Raw genomic sequence first — 27,119 nt, forward strand, 5'->3', positions numbered from 1 at the left:
TGTATTGTATATACCCCTGGGTCTTCATATACTGTAGTACATAGCACTAGGACACCAGGGACATGGCACAGTATATACAACTGGCCCAGCAGTACAAATACTGGATCACCTAGGTGGTGTATTGTATATACCACTCACTTAGCATTTATAGGGCAGACTACCCACTACATTCCTAAAAAAATATTTTAAGAGTCTCTGGTCTGAGGCACAAGCTAAGAATTAAGGCTCGGTTCTTGTTTGGTCCTTCAAAGGTGAAAAGTAGCAATGGATGAGATAGTAAGGTGCAAATTAAAGCAGCACATGTGTGTGTGTGTGTGTGTGTGTGTATATATATATATATATATCAGTGTTTCCCAACCAGGGTGCCTCCAGGTGTTGCAAAACTACAACTCCCAGCATGCCCGGACAGCCAAAGGCTGTCCGGGCATGCTGGGAGTTGGAGTTTTGAAACATCTGGAGGCACCCTGGTTGGGAATCACTGAGATATATATATATATATATATATATATATATATATATATATATCCCCTTCAACCCGATCCCATAGGAAGCGGTGCCCGCCGGTCCAGGATCCCGTCCTTGATCTCAGTAGAAAATAATGAGGTAAGAAACATTCAGTAAGGATGAATATGAATAGAGGCGGATACATTGTATCAGTTCTGATTAGGATGTAATGGAGTGCGGGGTCCTCGGGGGTCTTCTATTCTCTCTTCACGCGGCGCGCTGAGGATTTATCCCGCCTCAGTTTGGGAATGCTGCGCTCCAGTATAAGGACGGAGATGACCATGCCTGGAAATGGAGAAGACATAATAGGGTAACGCACACAGCCAATCAGATGGAAGTACACAGAACAAGGGTGCACAGAGCTCTACAGACCGTGTCCACCCCACACATCACCCCATCTGTCCGGCAGGTGCGGTCGGTCACCGACTAATGCTACCAGATGATTAATAAATGGAGATTTTACTGGGAGGTGACATAGAAGGTGTCGGCATTCGGGCCATCTAGTCTGCCCAATAATCTGAATCCTATCAATAGTCCCTGGTCCTATCTTACATGAAGGATAGCCTTATGCCTATCCCTATCTTATATGAAGGATAACATTATGCCTATCCCTATCTTATATGAAGGATATCCTTATGCCTATCCCTATCTTATATGAAGGATATCCTTATACCTATCCCTATCTTATACAAAGGATATCCTTATGCCTATCCCTATCTTATATGAAGGATAGATTTATGCCTATCCCTATCTTATATGAAGGATAGCCTTATGCCTATCCCTATCTTATATGAAGGATAGCCTTATGCCTATCCCTATCTTACATGAAGGATAGCCTTATGCCTATCCCTATCTTATATGAAGGATAGCCTTATGCCTATCCCTATCTTATATGAAGGATAGCCTTATGCCTATCCCTATCTTATATGAAGGATAGCCTTATGTCTATCCCTATCTTATATGAAGTATAGCCTTATGCCTATCCCTATCTTATATGAAGGATAGCCTTATGCCTATCCCTATCTTATATGAAGGATAGCCTTATGCCTATCCCTATCTTATATGAAGGATAGTCTTATGCCTATCCCTATCTTATATGAAGGATAGCCTTATGCCTATCCCTATCTTATATGAAGGATAGCCTTATGCCTATCCCTATCTTATATGAAGGATAGCCTTATGTCTATCCCTATCTTATATGAAGTATAGTCTTATGCCTATCCCTATCTTATATGAAGGATAGCCTTATGTCTATCCCTATCTTATATGAAGAATATCCTTATGCTTATCCCTATCTTATATGAAGGATAGCCTTATGCTTATCCTTATCTTATATGAAGGATAGCCTTATACCTATCCCTATCTTATACGAAGGATAGCCTTATGCTTATCCCTATCTTATATGAAGGATAGCCTTATACCTATCCCTATCTTATATGAAGGATAGCCTTATACCTACTGTATCTTATATGAAGGATAGCCTTATGCTTATCCCTATCTTATATGAAGGATAGCCTTATACATATCCCTATCTTATATGAAGGATAGCCTTATGCTTATCCCTATCTTATATGAAGGATAGCCTTATACCTATCCCTATCTTATATGAAGGATAGCCTTATGCCTATCCCTATCTTATATGAAGGATAGCCTTATGCTTATCCCTATCTTATATGAAGGATAGCCTTATACCTATCCCTATCTTATATGAAGAATAGCCTTATGTCTATCCCTATCGTATATGAAGGATAGCCTTATGCTTATCCCATGCATGTTTGAACTCCTTCACTGTATTTGCAGCGACCACTTCTGCAGGAAGGCTATTCCATGCATCCACTACTCTCTCAGTAAAGTAATACTTCCTGATATTACTGCAGAAACCTTTCCCCTCTATATAACACTATGTTCTCTATATAACACTATGCCTCTTGTTGTAGTTTTTCTCCTATATAAATCTCTTCTCTTCCTTTACCGTGTTGATTCCCTTTATGTGTATAAAAGTCTCTATCATATCCCCTCTGTCTCTTCTTTCTTCTATACATGTTTAGGTCCTTTAATCTTTCCTGGTAAGTTTTATCCTGCAATCCATGTACTAGTTTAGTATCTTCTCTGAACTCTCTCTAGAGAATCTATATCCTTCTGGAGATACGGCCTCCAGTACTGCGCACAATACTCCAAGTGAGGTCTCACCAGTGTTCTGTACAGCGGCATGAGCACTTCTCTTTACTGCTTATACCTCTCCCTATACACCCATGAGCACTTCCCTCTCTACTGCTTATACCTCTCCCTATACACCCATGAGCACTTCCCTCTCTACTGCTTATACCTCTCCCTATACACCCATGAGCATTTCCCTCTCTACTGCTTATACCTCTTCCTATACACCCATGAGTACTTCTCTCTTTCTACTGCTTATACCTCTCCCTATACATCCATGAGCACTTCTCTCTCTACAGCTTATACCTCTCCCTATACGTTCATGAGCACTTCCCTCTCTACTGCTTATACCTCTCCCTATACACCCATGAGCACTTCTCTCTTTCTACTGCTTATACCTCTCCCTATACATCCATGAGCACTTCTCTCTCTACTGCTTATACCTCTCCCTATACATCCATGAGCACTTCCCTCTCTACTGCTTATACCTCTCCCTATACACCCATGAGCACTTCTCTCTCTACTGCTTATACCTCTCCCTATACGTCCATGAGCACTTCTCTCTTTCTACTGCTTATATCTCTCCCTATACATCCAAGCATTCTGCTAGCGTTTCCTGCTGCTCTATTACATTGTCTTCCTACCTTTTAAGTCTTCTGAAATAATTCCTCCTAAATCTCTTTCCTCAGATACTGAGGTCAGGACTGTGTCAAATATTCTATATTCTTCCCGAGGCTATTGGAGCACTGTGGCTGCCACGGTTATGGATGCACTACAGTTGTCGCTGTTATGGGATCACTGCTTGTCACTGATAAGGGGCACTGTTGCCATCACTGTTCTGGGGGTGCTGTGGATGTCACTGTTCTGGGGGTGCTGTGGATGTCACTGTTATGGGTGCATTGTGGATGTCTCTTAGGGCAGCACTGTTATGGAGCAATGTGGCCATCACTGATATAGGAGCACTGTGGCTATCACTGTTATCGGGGAACCATGGCCATCACTTTAATGTAGTCCTGTGACTTTTATGACAGCACTGTGGATGTCACTATTATGGCGGCACTGAGGGTGTCACTATAATGGGGGCAGTGAGGGTGTCACTATAATGGGGGCAGTGAGGGTGTCACTATAATGGGGGCAGTGAGGGTGTCACTATAATGGGGGCACTGAGGGTGTCACTATAATGGGGGCACTGAGGGTGTCACTATAATGGGGGCACTGAGGGTGTCACTATAATGGGGGCACTGAGGGTGTCACTATAATGGGGGCACTGAGGGTGTCACTATTATGGGGGCACTGAGGGTGTCACTATAATGGGGGCACTGAGGGTGTCACTATAATGGGGGCACTGAGGGTGTCACTATAATGGGGGCACTGAGGGTGTCACTATAATGGGGGCACTGAGGGTGTCACTATAATGGGGTCACTGAGGGTGTCACTATAATGGGGGCACTGAGGGTGTCACTATAATGGGGGCACTGAGGGTGTCACTATAATGGGGGCAGTGAGGGTGTCACTATTATGGGGGCAGTGAGGGTGTTACTTATGGTGGCACTGAAGGTGTCACTATAATGGGGGCACTGAGGGTGTCACTATTATGGGGGCACTGAGGGTGTCACTATTATGGGAGCACTGAGGGTGTTACTATTATGGGAGCACTGAGGGTGTCACTATTATGGGAGCACTGAGGGTGTTACTATTATGGGAGCACTGAGGGTGTCACTATTATGGGGGCAGTGAGGGTGTCACTATTATGGGGGCAGTGAGGGTGTCACTATTATGGGGGCAGTGAGGGTGTCACTATTATGGGGGCAGTGAGGGTGTCACTATTATGGAAGCACTGAGGGTGTCACTATTATGGGGGCAATGAGGGTGTCACTATTATGGGGGCACTGATGGTGTCACTATAATGGGGGCAGTGAGGGTGTCACTATTATGGAAGCACTGAGGGTGTCACTATTATGGGGGCAGTGAGGGTGTCACTATTATGGGGGCAGTGAAGGTGTCACTATTATGGGAGCACTGAGGGTGTCACTATTATGGAAGCATTGAGGGTGTCACTTATGGGGGCAGTGAGGGTGTCACTATTATGGGGGCAGTGAGGGTGTCACTATAATGGGGGCAGTGAGGGTGTCACTATTATGGGGGCAGTGAGGGTGTTACTTATGGTGGCACTGAAGGTGTCACTATAATGGGGGCACTGAGGGTGTCACTATTATGGGGGCACTGAGGGTGTCACTATTATGGGAGCACTGAGGGTGTTACTATTATGGGAGCACTGAGGGTGTTACTATTATGGGAGCACTGAGGGTGTCACTATTATGGGAGCACTGAGGGTGTTACTATTATGGGAGCACTGAGGGTGTCACTATTATGGGGGCAGTGAGGGTGTCACTATTATGGGGGCAGTGAGGGTGTCACTATTATGGAAGCACTGAGGGTGTCACTATTATGGGGGCAATGAGGGTGTCACTATTATGGGGGCAGTGAGGGTGTCACTATTATGGGAGCACTGAGGGTGTCACTATTATGGGGGCACTGATGGTGTCACTATAATGGGGGCAGTGAGGGTGTCACTATTATGGAAGCACTGAGGGTGTCACTATTATGGGGGCAGTGAGGGTGTCACTATTATGGGGGCAGTGAAGGTGTCACTATTATGGGAGCACTGAGGGTGTCACTATTATGGAAGCATTGAGGGTGTCACTTATGGGGGCAGTGAGGGTGTCACTATTATGGGGGCAGTGAGGGTGTCACTATTATGGGGGCAGTGAGGGTGTCACTATTATGGGGGCAGTGAGGGTGTCACTATTTTTTTTAAATTCGTTTTATTGAAAAGTAAATAACTGTAGACCACAGGCCCATTAAAGTGAACACGAAGCATATCTACAGTACATAGAAAAGGGTCATGAGACCATACATCAAGTTACAGAATGCAAGCGACAGGATACTCCAGGTTACATCACATGGTATACATCGAAGTCATAAAACACTACCCAACTGAGGTAGGTAAACTGAAAACAAAATAGAACAAGAAGGCGAACATTCGCCAAAATTAGCAATCGTATACCATCCCGCGAGGAGCACCAATACTATCACTAGTTAGTGGTACCATCAAATAACCCATGATAAATAACCCCGAAAGGCACCCACGCATCCAAGGAGGTAGAAAAAGAATCGACAAACGTACACAGAGAGAGAAACAAAGGTTAGTAGAGACAATAGACAGCAAGCATAGCATCAATGTATCTTACACTGTCCCAGAGGGGGTCACAGAGTACGAGCATTGAGTCAAGGGAGAGGAACACCAACCACCCCACACAGAATAAAATTTACCCGGGCACTTCCTATTTTTGTACACTATGTGTGAGAAAGGCAGTGTAGCATTTACCATAGCCTTCCATTGAGTCAGGGTAGGAGAGCCGGGGTCCATCCATTTAAGAGCAATAGCCTTCCTGGCCAAGAACAGAGTTTCCCGCAAAAACGTACGTACGTGATGTGTCCATATCTCTTCATCTAAGATACCAAAAAGGCAGATCAAAGGATCAAGAGATAGGGAAGGTTGAGCCAGAGTAGCTAAAAAAGCGAGCACTGCATGCCAGAAAGCTGCGATATAGGGGCAGGCCCAAATCAAATGCCAAAAGTCTGCCCTGGCAGCGCTACAACGATGACAAGCATCGGAGTCTGAACGACCCATTCTATTGAGCCTTAAAGGAGTGATATAACTATAGTGTATAATGTTCAATTGGATCAATTTATTATTCGCTGCCGGGGACACCAACATGTGGGAGGAAAAAATGTCCTCCCATACATCCTTAGTCAAATTAGGGATATGGGATTCCCAATGCCGGACCGCCGGTACTGGATTGCGGGAGTTCTTGGCCTGAATAAGGTGCGTGTACAGGATGGACACCAGCCCCCTGGGACCCTGTGACTTCAGAACCCCAATGAGGGGAAACGCTGATATCAATGGGCTCCCCATTGGGAACTGGGCATTCAGGGCGTGTCGGAGCTGGAGGTATTTAAAAAAACTGTTTCTGGGAAGAGCATGACTGGATTGCAACTGATCAAATGAACAGAGCACATTGTCACGATAAACATGCCCCAAGGTGAGCACCCCCGCGTTCTGCCAGAAGACTGGGTCCAGAGCATCGCTCACTTGAGGAAGTTGAGGATTATGCCATAGAGGGGTATCCTCAGCGATGTCAGTATATCCATATATCCCCTTAACAGCCCGCCATACCTTTATGGCCAGCTTATGAAGTTGGAGATAAGCTCTACCACCCAGGACAGGGCTATCTAGCAGCATCCTAAGGGTCATTATCGGGACAGACCTAGCTAGGGACTGTTCGGAATCCGGCACCACATCCCCAGAGATCCAGTGCCTGATATACCGAAGTTGACCGGCCAAATAATATAAATAAAAATCAGGGAGTGACATTCCCGCCGCCAACTTGGGGCGTTGTAACGTGGTTAGCCGAATTTTAGGTCTATTGGGGCCCCAAATAAATGGTGAAAGAAGGGAGTGAAGAGAATCAAAGAAGTGTCTAGGTACAGGCACTGAGGCATGCTCCAGCGCATAAAGGCACTTAGGTAAGACAATGAGTTTAATAAGATTGATACGGCCAGCGACCGACAATGGGAGCGTTGCCCACACCCGGAACTTCGCTTTAACATAAGGAAGTAGAGTGAGTATGTTGGCGGACAGGTCAAGCAAAGGATCTCTGTGAATGTGCACCCCCAAATACTTAAATGAGGAAACCACTGGGAGGCCATTCATTACCGGGGGCCAATCCCTAGACAGAAGCGGCATCACCGCAGACTTAGTCCAGTTGATGAGTAGACCAGAGAAATACCCAAATCGGTCCATGAGTGTCATGACATAAGGAAGCATCAATGTAGGGTCAGAGAGGAATAACACCATATCGTCGGCATAGAGGCCTATGCGCTCCTCCCGGCCCCCCGTAGACATACCTCGGAAGCCAGGATCCTGCCGAATGCGGAGGGCGAGGGGCTCCACTGCCACCGCGAACAGAAGCGGGGACAAGGGACACCCCTGACGTGTGCCCCGGCCAAGAGCAAATGGGGAAGAACACACACCATTCACCAGGATCTGGGCCTGCGGGCATCTGTACAGGAGGGACACCCATTTTCTAAAGTTAGGACCAAAACCAAATTTAACAAGGGTAGCCTGCAAATAACCCCATTCCACGGAATCAAAGGCCTTGGCGGCGTCCAGCGACGCCAAAGCCCAATCTCCCCCCAGAGCGTTTCCCACCTGGACAGCCGCCTGTACCCTACGGATGTTATCGGATGTGGATTTGCCAGGCATAAAGCCGGATTGATCTGGGTGAATTATGGATAGGATTACCTTGTTCAGTCGGTTAGCTAAAACTTTCGTAAGCACCTTATAATCCAGATTCAGCAGCGAAATGGGTCTGTAAGAACCGCACTCCACAGGATTTTTATCAGGTTTTAGGAGGACAACTATGGTTGCCTCATACATAGAGGCAGGTAAAATACCATCCTCAAATGCACGTTCAAACATTGCAAGCAGGGAAGGAAGGAGCATGTCGGAATACCGCAAGTAAACCTCCAGTGGAAGGCCATCAGGGCCCGGAGATTTACCCTTAGTCATGTCCCCCATGGCATCCTGAATCTCCAGTAAGGAGAGGGGGGCCTCCAACATCATCCGATCACTATCCGATAGTACTGGAAAGTCAATACCGTCCAGGTAGGTGTCCAACTCCTCAGCACCATACTGCACCTGTGAAGAATAAAGATTAGAGTAGTATGTGGCAAAGCAACGCGCAATGTCCGCAACCCCCAACAGCTCGGACCCATCCGAGGCCACTATCTTAAGAATCGCAGGGGCAGAAGAGTTCTGCCTGACTATATGTGCTAACAGCTTACTAGATTGATTGCCATGTTCAAAGTAGAATTGTTTTGTGAAAAACAGCTTTCTATTGGCCTTCTCCGAGAGGTGCAGCATATATTGCCGCCCCGCACACAGCCATTCAACCTTATTAGCCTCGGATGAGTCCGCAACGTATCGGGCCTCCAGCTCCGCACATCGTCCAGCCAGCTCCTCCTCCCGCCTAGACGCTGACTTTTTGAGAAAGGAGATAGTGGAGCGCAAGCACCCCCTCAAATACGCCTTCAATGTCTCCCATACCAGGATGGGAGAACTCCCAGGGGAATTGGCCTCAAGAAAGACTCGAAGCTGGTCCGGAATACGGTCGCAGGAGCCTATCTGTTCCAGCCAGAAAGGGTGGATTTTCCACCTCCGCGGTGAACCAGGATCTATCATGGAGACATCAAGCATTAGGGGGGAATGGTCTGATATAGCCCGCGGTTCATAGGAAACCGCTGAAACTTGGGGAAGAAGGAGCGAGTTGCCACATGCAAGGTCGATCCTGGACAGCGCATTTCTGCCCAGAGTGTGACAAGAGTATTGCCTAGCCTGAGGGTACCTGGCCCTAAAAATGTCTACCCATCCAACCTCCTCCAAAAACAGCGATAAAGGGCTACCCCCAACTCCCACCGGGACCCCCCTGGGGCTATGACGATCTAGGGACGGATTCGGTACCATGTTGAAGTCCCCCATACAGAGGACACGGGCAGAGGGATAACTAGCTGCGAAGGTAACCGCCCCGTGGAGTATATCCATAGAGGCAGGGGGAGGGTTGTATATGAATAAGAAGACAAAAGGCACATTATTTAAAAATGCGTATACAAAGATAAAACGACCCTGTGAATCCTTACGTACTGTAACTGGGTCCCACCTTACTCTCCGACTAATCAGTAGGGAAACCCCCCTTGAGAAGGACGTGTGATAGGAGTGCAAGGACCATTGGACCCAGGGTTTAGAAAACTGTCCAGCTTTATCTGGGGTAAGATGTGTCTCCTGCAGTGCCACAATATGAGGCTGATACTTCCTAATATGGGAGAATATCATAGTGCGCTTGCGCGGGGTGCGTGCTCCTCTAACATTCCATGACATTATCTTAATATCAGCCATAAGAAGAGACAACACGTAAAACAGCAGGGGGAGAGGTAAAGACAGAGAAGACATACATGCCCCAGCCGGGGCGAGAAACACTGACAGGGATGCGCGGGACCATATATAGACCGTAGTACTGAAGTGGTAAGACAAAAAACCCTACTAATAGGCGACCTCGCGGGTAGGTATCTTGGAGGCAAAATAAAACCCCAAACTAAGTAGGGGACCAGTAAATAAATCAAACAGTAAACATATCTATACCAGTGTTGCATAAGCATCAGTGGAGCAACAGCTCCATCTAGTGGGGAGAACCTGCTCATACATGCTAACAGTGGAGAACCCTGAGTATGTTCATCAATCAGTAGGAGAATATTAGTCCAACTGGGACCCGAGAGAAGAAGTGGAGAAAAAAAGGAGAAAGCAGGGAGAGAGAGGAAGGAGAGAAGGGGGGGGACGGGAGGGGGAAGAACAGGGGGTGGAGGGAGGGTCTTAAGAAGGAGAGAAGGATAGGGGAAGCAGGAGAAAGAGAGAGGAAATAGAAAATGATAAAACACATATGATCAACAGTAAATCCCATCCCCTGCTCAGGAGATTGTCTACCCGTCACCCCGACCCCCCCACAAATGGAAAAAAAGTAAAAAATTAAAAACAAAAAATAATAATCCCAGCAAACAGGAGTCACACAGCAAGGGACAGTCCAGATAATCGAGGAACAAAAGGCCTAAGGCACTATGAGGGGGGGGGGGGGTTTCCGGTTAGGAAGGGAGAACGGGAAGGGGGGGGGGGAAAATTGGCACATCAGGGAGGGGGGAAGGAGACCAGATAGAGATCGTGTACTAGTAGTCCAGCGGCCGTAGGAACAGTCCCGAATCAGGGCACACAGCAGTCCAAAGTAAGCAACAGGATGGGGGCGAGGGAAGGGAGAGGTAAGGCCTGGGATCATCAGGGAGGCATTAGGTGCATGGGGAGAGTGAAGGGCCTAGGGAGACTAAGCTCCCGGGGAGGGGGGAGGAGGAATCACAGTACCTTGAGCTCCGCAAAGGGGTCCAGGAGACCGGGGCCATACAGGGGGATAGAGGCAAGGAGAGGGAGGGTAAAGGTCATGGCAGGAGGTCCTGTACCAGCATCTCCATCTCACCACGCAATCCGGGGTCACCTACAGGATCCGGATCAACGTTGGCGCCGTAGCCAGTCATCCGCATCCTGCGGGGAAGTAAAGAAAACCGCCCGGTCACCATCCACGATCCTCAACCGGGCAGGGTACGCCATGGAGTATGGTACCCCTCTCTCTCTCAGCCGCGCCTTGATAGAAGTAAACGAGGCCCTCTTGCGTTGAAGATCAGAGGAGAAGTCCGGGAAAATGGACACCTTTGCGTTCTGCACTATGATTTCCGGCAGCCGCCGGGCAGAGCGGAGGATCAAGTCCCGATCATTGCAATTGAGAAACCTCGCCAATAGAGGACGAGGAGGCGCACCAGGGATCGGTGGCTTAGATGGTACTCGGTGTGCTCTCTCCACGGCGTAAGCAGCTGAGAATGGGGCATCCGGAAAGAGCTCCTTGATCCAGGACTCCACATAGGCCCCCGGGTTCTGACCCTCCGCCCGCTCAGGAAGACCGATCACTCTAATGTTATTCCGGCGCAGCCGGTTCTCGAGGTCGTCATTCTTCTGACGGGCCAAATCCAGTTGCTCCCGGACCTCGCGGAGTGAAGAGGGTAGAGGCTGTACCGTGTCTTCCAGGGTGGAGATGCGTGTCTCAGTCTCCGTCACCCGCTCCCTCAAGGTCTGAAAGTCCTGCCGTAGGAGGCCCACGTCCACCCTGACCTCTTCAAGCTTGCCGGTGAGAGAAGTGCGGCATGTCTGGATCGCCATCAGGAGGGTATCGCTCACCTCCCGAAGGGTAAGGTCAGTAGAATCAGCACCCTCTTCACGATGTGAAGCCTCTCCTCCCTCCGCAGCCGCTGGTGGAACACGCGCCCCGGCCTGAGCGGCGCCATCTTGCCTGACTGCGCGGGCATAGTCCCGGAGCTTTTCCACGGCCGGTCGATCCTTGTTTCTCGTCGGGTCTTGTTTAGAGGCCATAATGCGGGTCCTCAATCGAGTCTGTGGGGTCAGGGACTCCAGGATCACCTCAGGATAAGTTAAATGCAGGTTCTAAGCGGGAGCACTCACAGCGTGCGACCGCTCATCTCAACCGCCAAACCACGCCCCCGAGAGTGTCACTATTATGGGGGCAGTGAAGGTGTCACTATTATGGGGGCAGCGAAGGTGTCACTATTATGGGAGCACTGAGGGTGTCACTATTATGGGGGCAGTGAGGGTGTCACTATTATGGGAGCACTGAGGGTGTCACTATTATGGAAGCATTGAGGGTGTCACTATTATGGGGGCACTGAGGGTGTCACTATTATGGGGGCAGTGAGGGTGTCACTATTATGGAAGCACGTTTCACCCCTTTGGTAAACACGTGCACACTCTTCCTAGCCAAGTGTGCACATGTATGGGGGAGCACTTTCAGGGACCATATTTTTTTGCAGGTCCTAGCACGCACATTCATTGAGCACTCCGCCCCAACACTATAAAATCCATGACCATCCCACATCCCAACCAGATCTGCTCGTCTCACAGCTGGATAAGAAGGGCGGCGCACGATACCGGCCAAATCCAGCTCACCCCCTCCCCTAGGAGACAGATACCGCCGCTGTGTTATCAGATCACTACACCATGTGAGGGCAAAGGGTTCATTCACAAAGCCCTCGTGTCACTTTTTTTTTCGATGGATTGTTTTCTCTGCTGTTTCGGAAAAGCCGCGACAAAAAACAACATAATTTATGAAGGCATGTGCAAAGGAACAAGTGGAGCAGTCGTCCTTAAAGGGGTTCTCCGGTGCTTACACATCTTATCCCCTATCCAAAGGGGACTGGGGACCCCCGGGATCTTGCACGCGGTACCCCGTTTGTAATCAGTCCCCGGAGCGTGTTCGCTCCGGGTCTGATTACCAACGACCAGAAGGCCAGCGGCGTGTGACGTCACGCCTCCACCCCCATGTGACGTCAATCTCCGCCCCTCAATGCAAGCCTACGAGAAGGGGCGTGACAGCTATCAGGCTTGCATTGCTTATCCCTATCTTATATGAAGGATAGCCTTATACCTATCCCTATCTTATATGAAGGATAGCCTTATACCTATCTCTATCTTATATGAAGGATAGCCTTATACCTATCCCTATCTTATATGAAGGATAGCCTTATGTCTATCCCTATTTTATATGAAGGATAGCCTTATACCTATCTCTATCTTATATGAAGGATACCCTTATGCCTATCCCTATCTTATATGAAGGATAGCCTTATACCTACTGTATCTTATATGAAGGATAGCCTTATGCTTATCCCTATCTTATATGAAGGATAGCCTTATACATATCCCTATCTTATATGAAGGATAGCCTTATGCTTATCCCTATCTTATATGAAGGATAGCCTTATACCTATCCCTATCTTATATGAAGGATAGCCTTATGCCTATCCCTATCTTATATGAAGGATAGCCTTATGCTTATCCCTATCTTATATGAAGGATAGCCTTATGCTTATCCCTATCTTATATGAAGGATAGCCTTATACCTATCCCTATCTTATATGAAGGATAGCCTTATGCTTATCCCATTCATGCTTAAACTCCTTTACTGTATTTGCAGCGACCACTTCTGCAGGAAGGCTATTCCCTGCATCCACTACTCTCTCAGTAAAGTAATACTTCCTGATATTACTGCAGAAACCTTTCCCCTCTATATAACACTATGTTCTCTATATAACACTATGCCTCTTGTGGTAGTTTTTCTCCTATATAAATCTCTTCTCTTCCTTTACCGTGTTGATTCCCTTTGTGTATATAAAAGTCTCTATCATATCCCCTCTGTCTCTTCTTTCTTCTATACATGTTTAGGTCCTTTAATCTTTCCTGGTAAGTTTTATCCTGCAATCCATGTACTAGTTTAGTATCTTCTCTGAACTCTCTCTAGAGTATCTATATCCTTCTGGAGATACGGCCTCCAGTACTGCGCACAATACTCCAAGTGAGGTCTCACCAGTGTTCTGTACAGCGGCATGAGCACTTCTCTTTACTGCTTATACCTCTCCCTATACATCCATAAGCACTTCTCTCTTTACTGCTTATACCTCTCCCTATACACCCATGAGCACTTCCCTCTCTACTGCTTATACCTCTCCCTATACACCCATGAGCACTTCCCTCTCTACTGCTTATACCTCTCCCTATACACCCATGAGCATTTCCCTCTCTACTGCTTATACCTCTTCCTATACACCCATGAGTACTTCTCTCTTTCTACTGCTTATACCTCTCCCTATACATCCATGAGCACTTCTCTCTCTACTGCTTATACCTCTCCCTATACGTTCATGAGCACTTCCCTCTCTACTGCTTATACCTCTCCCTATACACCCATGAGCACTTCTCTCTTTCTACTGCTTATACCTCTCCCTATACATCCATGAGCACTTCTCTCTCTACTGCTTATACCTCTCCCTATACATCCATGAGCACTTCCCTCTCTACTGCTTATACCTCTCCCTATACACCCATGAGCACTTCTCTCTCTACTGCTTATACCTCTCCCTATACGTCCATGAGCACTTCTCTCTTTCTACTGCTTATACCTCTCCCTATACATCCATGAGCACTTCTCTCTCTACTGCTTATACCTCTCCCTATACATCCATGAGCACTTCCCTCTCTACTGCTTATACCTCTCCCTATACACCCATGAGCACTTCTCTCTTTCTACTGCTTATACCTCTCCCTATACATCCATGAGCACTTCTCTCTCTACTGCTTATACCTCTCCCTATACATCCATGAGCACTTCCCTCTCTACTGCTTATACCTCTCCCTATACACCCATGAGCACTTCTCTCTCTACTGCTTATACCTCTCCCTATACGTCCATGAGCACTTCTCTCTTTCTACTGCTTATATCTCTCCCTATACATCCAAGCATTCTGCTAGCGTTTCCTGCTGCTCTATTACATTGTCTTCCTACCTTTTAAGTCTTCTGAAATAATTCCTCCTAAATCTCTTTCCTCAGATACTGAGGTCAGGACTGTGTCAAATATTCTATATTCTTCCCGAGGCTATTGGAGCACTGTGGCTGCCACGGTTATGGATGCACTACAGTTGTCGCTGTTATGGGATCACTGCTTGTCACTGATAAGGGGCACTGTTGCCATCACTGTTCTGGGGGTGCTGTGGATGTCACTGTTCTGGGGGTGCTGTGGATGTCACTGTTATGGGTGCATTGTGGATGTCTCTTAGGGCAGCACTGTTATGGAGCAATGTGGCCATCACTGATATAGGAGCACTGTGGCTATCACTGTTATCGGGGAACCATGGCCATCACTTTAATGTAGTCCTGTGACTTTTATGACAGCACTGTGGATGTCACTATTATGGCGGCACTGAGGGTGTCACTATAATGGGGGCAGTGAGGGTGTCACTATAATGGGGGCAGTGAGGGTGTCACTATAATGGGGGCAGTGAGGGTGTCACTATAATGGGGGCACTGAGGGTGTCACTATAATGGGGGCACTGAGGGTGTCACTATAATGGGGGCACTGAGGGTGTCACTATAATGGGGGCACTGAGGGTGTCACTATTATGGGGGCACTGAGGGTGTCACTATAATGGGGGCACTGAGGGTGTCACTATAATGGGGGCACTGAGGGTGTCACTATAATGGGGGCACTGAGGGTGTCACTATAATGGGGGCACTGAGGGTGTCACTATAATGGGGGCACTGAGGGTGTCACTATAATGGGGGCACTGAGGGTGTCACTATAATGGGGGCACTGAGGGTGTCACTATAATGGGGGCACTGAGGGTGTCACTATAATGGGGGCACTGAGGGTGTCACTATAATGGGGGCAGTGAGGGTGTCACTATTATGGGGGCAGTGAGGGTGTTACTTATGGTGGCACTGAAGGTGTCACTATAATGGGGGCACTGAGGGTGTCACTATTATGGGGGCACTGAGGGTGTCACTATTATGGGAGCACTGAGGGTGTTACTATTATGGGAGCACTGAGGGTGTCACTATTATGGGAGCACTGAGGGTGTCACTATTATGGGAGCACTGAGGGTGTCACTATTATGGGGGCAGTGAGGGTGTCACTATTATGGGGGCAGTGAGGGTGTCACTATTATGGGGGCAGTGAGGGTGTCACTATTATGGAAGCACTGAGGGTGTCACTATTATGGGGGCAATGAGGGTGTCACTATTATGGGGGCAGTGAGGGTGTCACTATTATGGGAGCACTGAGGGTGTCACTATTATGGGGGCACTGATGGTGTCACTATAATGGGGGCAGTGAGGGTGTCACTATTATGGAAGCACTGAGGGTGTCACTATTATGGGGGCAGTGAGGGTGTCACTATTATGGGGGCAGTGAAGGTGTCACTATTATGGGAGCACTGAGGGTGTCACTATTATGGAAGCATTGAGGGTGTCACTTATGGGGGCAGTGAGGGTGTCACTATTATGGGGGCAGTGAGGGTGTCACTATTATGGGGGCAGTGAGGGTGTCACTATTATGGGAGCACTGAGGGTGTCACTATTATGGGGGCAGTGAAGGTGTCACTATTATGGGGGCAGCGAAGGTGTCACTATTATGGGGGCAGTGAAGGTGTCACTATTATGGGGGCAGCGAAGGTGTCACTATTATGGGAGCACTGAGGGTGTCACTATTATGGGGGCAGTGAGGGTGTCACTATTATGGGAGCACTGAGGGTGTCACTATTATGGAAGCATTGAGGGTGTCACTATTATGGGGGCACTGAGGGTGTCACTATTATGGGGGCAGTGAGGGTGTCACTATTATGGAAGCACGTTTCACCCCTTTGGTAAACACGTGCACACTCTTCCTAGCCAAGTGTGCACATGTATGGGGGAGCACTTTCAGGGACCATATTTTTTTGCAGGTCCTAGCACGCACATTCATTGAGCACTCCGCCCCAACACTATAAAATCCATGACCATCCCACATCCCAACCAGATCTGCTCGTCTCACAGCTGGATAAGAAGGGCGGCGCACGATACCGGCCAAATCCAGCTCACCCCCTCCCCTAGGAGACAGATACCGCCGCTGTGTTATCAGATCACTACACCATGTGAGGGCAAAGGGTTCATTCACAAAGCCCTCGTGTCACTTTTTTTTTCGATGGATTGTTTTCTCTGCTGTTTCGGAAAAGCCGCGACAAAAAACAACATAATTTATGAAGGCATGTGCAAAGGAACAAGTGGAGCAGTCGTCCTTAAAGGGGTTCTCCGGTGCTTACACATCTTATCCCCTATCCAAAGGGGACTGGGGACCCCCGGGATCTTGCACGCGGTACCCCGTTTGTAATCAGTCCCCGGAGCGTGTTCGCTCCGGGTCTGATTACCAACGACCAGAAGGCCAGCGGCGTGTGACGTCACGCCTCCACCCCCATGTGACGTCAATCTCCGCCCCTCAATGCAAGCCTACGAGAAGGGGCGTGACAGCTATCAGGCTTGCATTGGGGGGCGGAGCGTGACGTCACACGGGGGCGGAGACGTGACGTCACACGCCGCCGGCCTTGTGGTCGTCGGTAATCAGACCCAGAGCGAACACGCTCCGGGGACTGATTACAAACGGGGTGCCGCGTGCAAGATCCCGGGGGTCCCCAGCGGCGGGACTCCCGCGATCAGGCAACTTATCCCCTATCCTTTGGATAGGGGATAAGATGTCTAAGCACCGGAGAACCCCTTTAACAACCAACCAGCTTTTGTCACTATGAAGGCTGGACTGTGATTGGTTGCTATGGGCAATGGCTTCACTTGTTCCTTTGCGCACGCTTTGGTCTCTATTCACACTGCATCTGCAGTACTAGGAAGGCGTATTGTGCCCAATGTATCCTTCGGGCCCCCTCATTCACTCAGGCTGGTACTCACCGATGGTGGGGCCGATCCAGTACACCATGACGTACTGCAGGAAGCTGTGTCCTTGGCACGAGAAGACCACTGCAAAGGCCAGCGCAGGGTTAAACACGGCTCCGGTTCTTGGGGCACCTACAATACCACAATGGGGTTGGGGACTGTTTTAGTAAAGAAGCAATGGCAATACAAAAGGAAGCATTGTGTTAGCGCTTCCATCAGACGTATACGTCTTGTTTTTGGCGGGATGACAATGGATATGTCTGATGGAAGCGCTAATGCACCGGGGGTATTATTACTATATGTAGACACAGAGGGCATTACTACTATATAGGGACACAGGGGCATTATTACTATATGTAGACACAGAGGGCATTACTACTATATAGGGACACAGGGGCATTGTTACTATATGTAGACACAGAGGGTATTACTACTATATAGGGACACAGGGGCATTATTACTATATGTAGACACAGAGGGTATTACTACTATATAGGGACACAGGGGCATTATTACTATATGTAGACACAGAGGGCATTACTACTATATAGGGACACAGGGGCATTATTACTATATGTAGACACAGAGGGCATTACTACTATATAGGGACACAGGGGCATTGTTACTATATGTAGACACAGAGGGTATTACTACTATATAGGGACACAGGGGCATTATTACTATATGTAGACACAGAGGGCATTACTACTATATAGGGACACAGGGGCATTGTTACTATATGTAGACACAGAGGGTATAACTACTATATAGGGACACAGGGGCATTATTACTATATGTAGACACAGAGGGCATTACTACTATATAGGGACACAGGGGTATTATTACTATATGTAGACAACACAGAGGGCATTACTACTATATAGGGACACAGGAGCACTGTTACTATATGTAGACACAGGGTATTACTACTATATAGGGACACAGGGGCATTATTACTACATGTAGACACAGAGGGCATTACTACTATATAGGGACACAGGGGCATTGTTACTATATGTAGACACAGAGGGTATTACTACTATATAGGGACACAATTACTATATGTAGACACATAGGGCATTACTACTATATAGGGACACAGGGGCATTGTTACTATATGTAGACACAGAGGGCATTACTACTATATAGGGACACAGGGGCATTATTACTACATGTAGACACGGCTCCGGTTCTTGGGGCACCTACAATACCACAATGGGGTTGGGGACTGTTTTAGTAAAGAAGCAATGGAAATACAAAAGGAAGCATTGTGTTAGCGCTTCCATCAGACGTATACGTCTTGTTTTTGGCGGGATGACAATGGATATGTCTGATGGAAGCGCTAATGCACCGGGGGTATTATTACTATATGTAGACACAGAGGGCATTACTACTATATAGGGACACAGGGGCATTATTACTATATGTAGACACAGAGGGCATTACTACTATATAGGGACACAGGGGCATTGTTACTATATGTAGACACAGAGGGTATTACTACTATATAGGGACACAGGGGCATTATTACTATATGTAGACACAGAGGGTATTACTACTATATAGGGACACAGGGGCATTATTACTATATGTAGACACAGAGGGCATTACTACTATATAGGGACACAGGGGCATTATTACTATATGTAGACACAGAGGGCATTACTACTATATAGGGACACAGGGGCATTGTTACTATATGTAGACACAGGGTATTACTACTATATAGGGACACAGGGGCATTATTACTATATGTAGACACAGAGGGCATTACTACTATATAGGGACACAGGGGCATTGTTACTATATGTAGACACAGAGGGTATAACTACTATATAGGGACACAGGGGCATTATTACTATATGTAGACACAGAGGGCATTACTACTATATAGGGACACAGGGGTATTATTACTATATGTAGACACAGAGGGCATTACTACTATATAGGGACACAGGAGCATTGTTACTATATGTAGACACAGGGTATTACTACTATATAGGGACACAGGGGCATTATTACTACATGTAGACACAGAGGGCATTACTACTATATAGGGACACAGGGGCATTGTTACTATATGTAGACACAGAGGGTATTACTACTATATAGGGACACAATTACTATATGTAGACACAGAGGGCATTACTACTATATAGGGACACAGGGGCATTGTTACTATATGTAGACACAGAGGGCATTACTACTATATAGGGACAAAGGGGCATTATTACTACATGTAGACACAGAGGGCATTACTACTATATAGGGACACAGGGGCATTGTTACTACATGTAGACACAGAGGGTATTACTACTATATAGGGACACAGGGGCATTGTTACTATATGTAGACACAGAGGGCATTACTACTATATAGGGACACAGGGGCATTGTTACTATATGTAGACACAGAGGGTATTACTACTATATAGGGACACAGGGGCATTATTACTATATGTAGACACAGAGGGCATTACTACTATATAGGGACACGGGTATTATTACTATATGTAGACACAGAGGGCATTACTACTATATAGGGACACAGGGGCATTGTTACTATATGTAGACACAGAGGGCATTACTACTATATAGGGACACAGGGGCATTGTTACTACATGTAGACACAGAGGGCATTACTACTATATAGGGACACGGGTATTATTACTATATGTAGACACAGAGGGCATTACTACTATATAGGGACACAGGGGCATTGTTACTATATGTAGACACAGGGTATTACTACTATATAGGGACACATGGGCATTATTACTACATGTAGACACAGAGGGCATTACTACTATATAGGGACACAGGGGCATTGTTACTATATGTAGACACAGAGGGTATTACTACTATATAGGGACACAGGGGCATTGTTACTATATGTAGACACAGAGGGCATTACTACTATATAGGGACACAGGGGCATTGTTACTATATGTAGACACAGAGGGCATTACTACTATATAGGGACACAGGGGCATTATTACTACATGTAGACACAGAGGGCATTACTACTATATAGGGACACAGGGGCATTGTTACTATATGTAGACACAGAGGGTATTACTACTATATAGGGACACAGGGGCATTGTTACTATATGTAGACACAGAGGGCATTACTACTATATAGGGACACAGGGGCATTGTTACTATATGTAGACACAGAGGGTATTACTACTATATAGGGACACAGGGGCATTGTTACTATATGTAGACACAGAGGGTATTACTACTATATAGGGACACAGGGGCATTATTACTATATGTAGACACAGAGGGCATTACTACTATATAGGGACACAGGGGCATTATTACTATATGTAAGTATCGGGGGCATTATTACAATATGTAGACACGAGGGGACTTCAGGTGCGTTCACACGGAGTCATTCAAGAGGAATTTACTCGAGTAATTCCTCTTGAATGCTCCGCTCCAAATTAATGCACATCTCCTCTGCGTTATTACTATATGGGCAACACTACTATATGTGGGCACAGGGGCATTGTTACTTTATATGGGCACAGGTGGCATTATTACTATATGTGGGCACAGGGGGCATTATTACTATATGGGCAACACTACTATATGTGGTCACAGGCGCATTGTTACTTTATATGGGCACAGGTGGCATTATTACTATATGTGGCCTCAGAAGGCAATAATACTATATGTGGGCACAGGAGGCATTATTATATGTGGGCAACATTACTATATGTGGGCACAGGGCCATTGTTACTTTATATGGGCACAGGTGGCATTATTACTATATGTGGGCACAGGGGGGCATTATTACTATATGTGGGCACAGGGGGCATTATTACTATATGGGCAACACTACTATATGTGGGCACAGGGGCATTGTTACTTTTGTATGGGCACAGGTGGCATTATTACTATATGTGGACTCAGAAGGCAATAATACAATATGTGGGCGACATTACTATATGTGGGCACAGGCAGCATTATTACTATATGTGGGCACAGGGGGCATTATTACTAAATGGGCAACACTACTATATGTGGGCACAGGGGCATTGTTACTTTATGTGGACTCAGAAGGCAATAATACGGTACTATATGTGGCCATGGGGGGGGGGGGGGGATTATTACTGCATTATGGCAGCAAATCCCCAAATCCAGGCGTTTAAACCTTGTGGGCCTCATCTCCAAGAAGACTGGAATCACTGCCAAAGGGGCTTCAAAAAGAGTAAAGGGTATGAATACTTATGCAAGAATATAGTTTTTCCTTTTTTTTAATAAATTAGCCAAGATTTGTAACATTCTGTGACCCCTTTGTCATTATGGGGAAAACTTGATTTTTTTTTTTTTTTTATTTTAGCACAAGAAGCAACATAACAAAATATGAAAAAAAAAGTGAAGGGGTATGAAAACTTTCCAAATACCTTGGAACTAAACTGGTGTTCGGCAAGAAACAATAAAAGGTGGTAAATCCCAGCAGAGGAGGATTAAAGTGCAAAGTCCTATGGCATGTGTTGTTTACCAGGTCAAAGGTGAAGCCCCATATTATTATGGGATTGCTTATACAATGTCTTTTAGGTAAGTGTTTCCCAACTGGGTTGCCACCGACTGTTGCAAAACTACAACTTCCAGCATGCCCGGACAGCCAAAGGCTGTCCGGGCATGCTGGGAGTTGTAGTTTTGCAACAGCTGGAGCACCCTGGTTGGGAAATACTGTTTAAAGGGGTACTCCGGTGGAAGAAAAAAAAAATTACAAAGGCCTTAAAGGGGTACACCGGTGGAAGAAAAAAAAAATTACAAAGGCCTTAAAGGGGTACTCCGGTGAAAACCTTTTTTCTTTTAAATCAACTGGTGGCAGAAAGTTAAACATATTTGTAAATTACTTCTATTAAAAAATCTTAATCCTTCCTGTACTTATTAGCTGCTGAATACAACAGAGGAAATTCTTTTCTTTTTGGAATGCTCTCTGATGACATCACGAGCACAGTTCTCTCTGCTGACGTTATTATAATAATAATAACGCTTTATTTATTGTTGTCCTTTGTGGGATTTGAACCCAAGTCCCCAGCACTGCAAGGCAGCAGTGCTAACCACTGAGCCACCATGTTGCCCTTAGCATACATCTGCTATGCATGGTTGCTAAAATGGACAGAGATGTCAGCAGAGAGCACTGTGCTCGTGATGTCATCAGTGTTCCAAAAAGAAAGGAATTTCCTCTGTAGCATTCAGCAGCTATTAAGTACTGGAAGGATTAAGATTTGTTAATAGAAGTAATTTACAAATATGTTTAACTTTCTGCCACCAGTTGATTTAAAAGAAAAAAGGTTTTCACCGGAGTACCCCTTTAAAGGGGAACACCGGTGGAAGAAAAAAAAAATTACAAAGGCCTTAAAGGGGTACTCCGGTGGAAGAAAAAAAAATTACAAAGCCCTTAAAGGGGTACTCCGGTGGAAAAAAAAATTACAAAGCCCTTAAAGGGGTACTCCGGTGGAAGAAAAAAAATTACAAAGCCCTTAAAGGGGTAATCCGGTGGAAGAAAAACAAATTACAAAGCCCTTAAAGGGGTACTCCGGTGGAAGAAAAAAAAATTACAAAGGCCTTAAAGGGGTACTCTGGTGGAAGAAAAAAAATTACAAAGGCCTTAAAGGGGTACTCCGGAGGAAAACATTATTATTATTATTATTATTTTATTAAATCAACTGGTGCCAGAAAGTTAAACAGTTTTGTAAATTACTTCTATTAACAAATCTTAATCCTTCCAGTACTTATCAGCTGCTGTATGCTCCACAGGAAGTTCTTTTCTTTTTGAATTTCCTTTCTGCCTGACCACAAGTGCTCTCTGCTGACACCTCTGTCCATTTTAGGAACTGTCCAGAGTACAAAGCAAGTCCCCATAGAAAACCTCTCCTGCTCTGGTCAGTTCCTTAGACAGACAGAAGTGTCAGCAGAGAGCACTGTGGACAAGACAAAAAGGAAATTCAAAAAGAAAAGAATTACCTCTGTAGCATACAGCTGCTTAAAAGTACTGGAAGGGTAAAGATTTTTTAATAAAAGTAATTTACAAATCTATTTAACTTTCCGGCACCAGTTGATTTAAAAAAAATAAAATAAAAAATGTTTTCCACCGGAGTACCCCTTTAAGGCCTTTGTACGGTAATGACGGGCGGTTTGGCTGGCCTCATTTTCACGCATAAATACATATTAAATACATATTAGCTTTTGGCATGGAGTAATGTTTGTGCTTGCTCTGCAGCCCGCTTCCACATATCCTCCTGTTGCTCTCATCTCATCCATGTGCAAAGGTCTGAAGGATGAGATGACAAATAAGGGGCCTCTGCCAATCAGGATCATAGACCCCCATAGGAAAGTCTATGTACCTGTGCTATCTAAGGTCACATGACTAGAGCACAGGTCACACACACGTACGAGCTGAACCGGTTTATCTGGAAGTGGTCAGAGCTGGACAGGCAAACAGCTCCCGGCTGTCCGGGCATGCTGGGAGTTGTAGTTCTGCAACAGCTGGAGGAGAAACTGGTTGGCAAACCCTGCCCTTTAGCTACCTTTAAAGGGGTACTCCACTGGAAAACATTTTTTTTTTTTTTTTTTAAATCAACTGGTGCCAGAAAGTTAAACGGGTTTGTAAATTACTTCTATTAAAAATATTAATCCTTCCAGTACTTATCAGCTGCTGTAATGATTAAAGGGGTACTCCCCCCAAAAACATTCTTTTCTTTTTTTTTTTTAAATCAACTGGTGCCAGAAAGTTAAACAGGTTTGTAAAATTACTTCTCTTTAAAAATTCTTAATCCTTCCAGTACTTATCAGTTGCTGTATGCTCCACAGGAAGTTCTTTTCTTTTAGAATTTATTTTCTCTGCTGTCCATTTTAGGAACTGTCCAGAGTAGGAACAAATCCCCATGGCAAACCTAACCTGCTCTGGACAGTTCCTGACACGGACAGAGGTGTCAGCAGAGAGCACTGTGGTCAGACAGAAAGGAAATTCAAAAAGAAAATAATTTCCTGTGGAGCATACAGCAGCTCATAAGTACTGGAAGGATTAAGATTTTTTTAAATAGAAATAATTTACGAATCTGTTTAACTTTCTGGTAGCAGTTGATTTAAAAAAAAAATTTTGGGGAGGGGGAATGCCCCTTTAATCCTTACACCAATGGTATAGGGGTGATTCGCAGAATATAAAGGGTTAATAGATGTGGCACGACTTTCCTTACCTGCGTAGACGATGGCGGTGATGGCGAAAGCCACCACGTGGGCCTGGTACTGGGATTGCACTCGAGGAAGAAAGTGCAGCGTCAGGTAGAGGATAAGGGCACAGGTCATCTCCACCAGGGCACCCTGCCAAGGTGCCACGTTCAGGGGGCTCCTGCACCCCACGTCCCATTCATGTAGAGGGGATAATCCCAGCAGCCAGAGGTTGGGCATCAGCACCCGGGACAGCGCAGCACCCACAAACTGTGCCGCCACCTTAAGGACGGTGTGTGGCCCAGAGTCCTGTACCCGCACCCACTGCTCCAAGCTGCCACATGGGTTGCAGGTAGTCCCTTGGGTGGTCGTACAATGCAGCACGGTCAGCAGGTAGGTGAGCGCCAGTCCCAGCCAGAGCTCAATGCCACCCAAAGTGCCAAGTAGGATCATCTCCCTGGTGCAGCAACTCAACTGCAGGGTGCACACAACTTCCAGAAGCAGATCCTGGGCGAGTCCTGGGCGCAACAGGCCGCGGGTCACCAAGCGCATAAGTTCACATGTTATCACGGTGCAGGACACCAGGGCGGCAGAAGCCAGCAGCAGATGCATGATGCCCGTCTGCAAAGTTACTACTCCTCCTGTGCTGGGTACTGGGCACAGCCTCTACTCCTACCTTACAGAGTGCAGGGTACAGTCTACTCCTACCTTACAGAGTGCAGGGTACAGTCTACTCCTACCTTACAGAGTGCAGGGTACAGTCTACTCCTACCTTACAGAGTGCAGGGTACAGTCTACTCCTACCTTACAGAGTGCAGGGCACAGTCTACTCCTACCTTACAGAGTGCAGGGTACAGTCTACTCCTACCTTACAGAGTGCAGGGCACAGTCTACTCCTACCTTACAGAGTGCAGGGTACAGTCTACTCCCACCTTACAGAGTGCAGGGTACAGTCTACTCCTACCTTACAGAGTGCAGGGTACAGTCTACTCCTACCTTACAGAGTGCAGGGTACAGTCTACTCCTACCTTACAGAGTGCAGGGTAGAGTCTACTCCTACCTTACAGAGTGCAGGGTACAGTCTACTCCTACCTTACAGAGTGCAGGGTACAGTCTACTCCTACCTTACAGAGTGCAGGGTACAGTCTACTCCTACCTTACAGAGTGCAGGGTACAGTCTACTCCTACCTTACAGAGTGCAGGGCACAGTCTACTCCTACCTTACAGAGTACAGGGCACAGTCTACTCCTACCTTACAGAGTGCAGGGTACAGCCTCTACTCCTACCTTACAGAGTGCAGGGTACAGTCTACTCCTACCTTACAGAGTGCAGGGTACAGTCTACTCCTACCTTACAGAGTGCAGGGTACAGCCTCTACTCCTACCTTACAGAGTGCAGGGTACAGTCTACTCCTACCTTACAGAGTGCAGGGTACAGTCTACTCCTACCTTACAGAGTGCAGGGTACAGTCTACTCCTACCTTACAGAGTGCAGGGTACAGTCTACTCCTACCTTACAGAGTGCAGGGTACAGTCTACTCCTACCTTACAGAGTGCAGGGTACAGTCTACTCCTACCTTACAGAGTGCAGGGTACAGTCACTGCTCCGCCTGTACTTGGTATGTGGCACAGTAACTACTTCTGTGCAGGGTACAGTTGTTACTCCTGTAGTGCTGGGTACATGGGCACTGTTATTATTTCCTCACTGCTGGGTATATGGGCACAATTATTACTTCCTCAGTGCTGGGTACAGTCTCTATTCCTACAGTGCAGTGTAAATGGGCACAGACTCCTGCAGTGCTAGGTGTATGGATGGGCACAGTTAGTACTTCTCCAGCACTGGGTATATGGGCACAGCCTCTATTCCTCCAGTACTGGGTATATGGGCACAGTTAGTACTTCTCCAGCACTGGGTATATGGGCACAGCCTCTATTCCTCCAGTACTGGGTATATGGGCACAGTTATTCCTCCAGTGCTGGGTATATGGGCACAGTTATTCCTCCAGTGCTGGTTATATGGGCACAGTCTCTGTTCCTCCAGTGCTGGGTATATGGGCACAGTCTCTGTTCCTCCAGTGCTGGGTATATGGGCACAGTTATTCCTCCAGTGCTGGTTATATGGGCACAGTCTCTGTTCCTCCAGTGCTGGGTATATGGGCACAGTCTCTATTCCTCCAGTGTTGGGTATATGGGCACAGTCTCTATTCCTCCAGTGTTGGGTATATGGGCACAGTCTTTGTTCCTCCAGTGCTGGGTATATGGGCACAGTCTCTGTTCCTCCAGTGTTGGGTA

The 27,119-nt window shown here is 46.7% G+C and overlaps 1 protein-coding gene across 1 annotated transcript; it reads right to left on the bottom strand.

Moving 5' to 3' along the window:
* Positions 1–524: 524 nt before the first annotated feature.
* On the bottom strand, positions 525–25,617 carry AQP11 (aquaporin 11). The gene is made up of 3 exons (XM_056560307.1): positions 24,858–25,617; positions 17,652–17,768; positions 525–789 (listed from the first exon to the last, which is right to left on the bottom strand). The coding sequence occupies exons 1-3, from the start codon at positions 25,438–25,440 to the stop codon at positions 701–703; spliced, it is 789 nt and encodes a 262-aa protein (XP_056416282.1). The 5' UTR covers positions 25,441–25,617; the 3' UTR covers positions 525–700.
* Positions 25,618–27,119: the final 1,502 nt, after the last annotated feature.

Source organism: Hyla sarda, chromosome 2 (assembly GCF_029499605.1).
Source record: "Hyla sarda isolate aHylSar1 chromosome 2, aHylSar1.hap1, whole genome shotgun sequence".
In the NCBI taxonomy this organism is placed as follows: Eukaryota; Metazoa; Chordata; class Amphibia; order Anura; family Hylidae; genus Hyla; species Hyla sarda.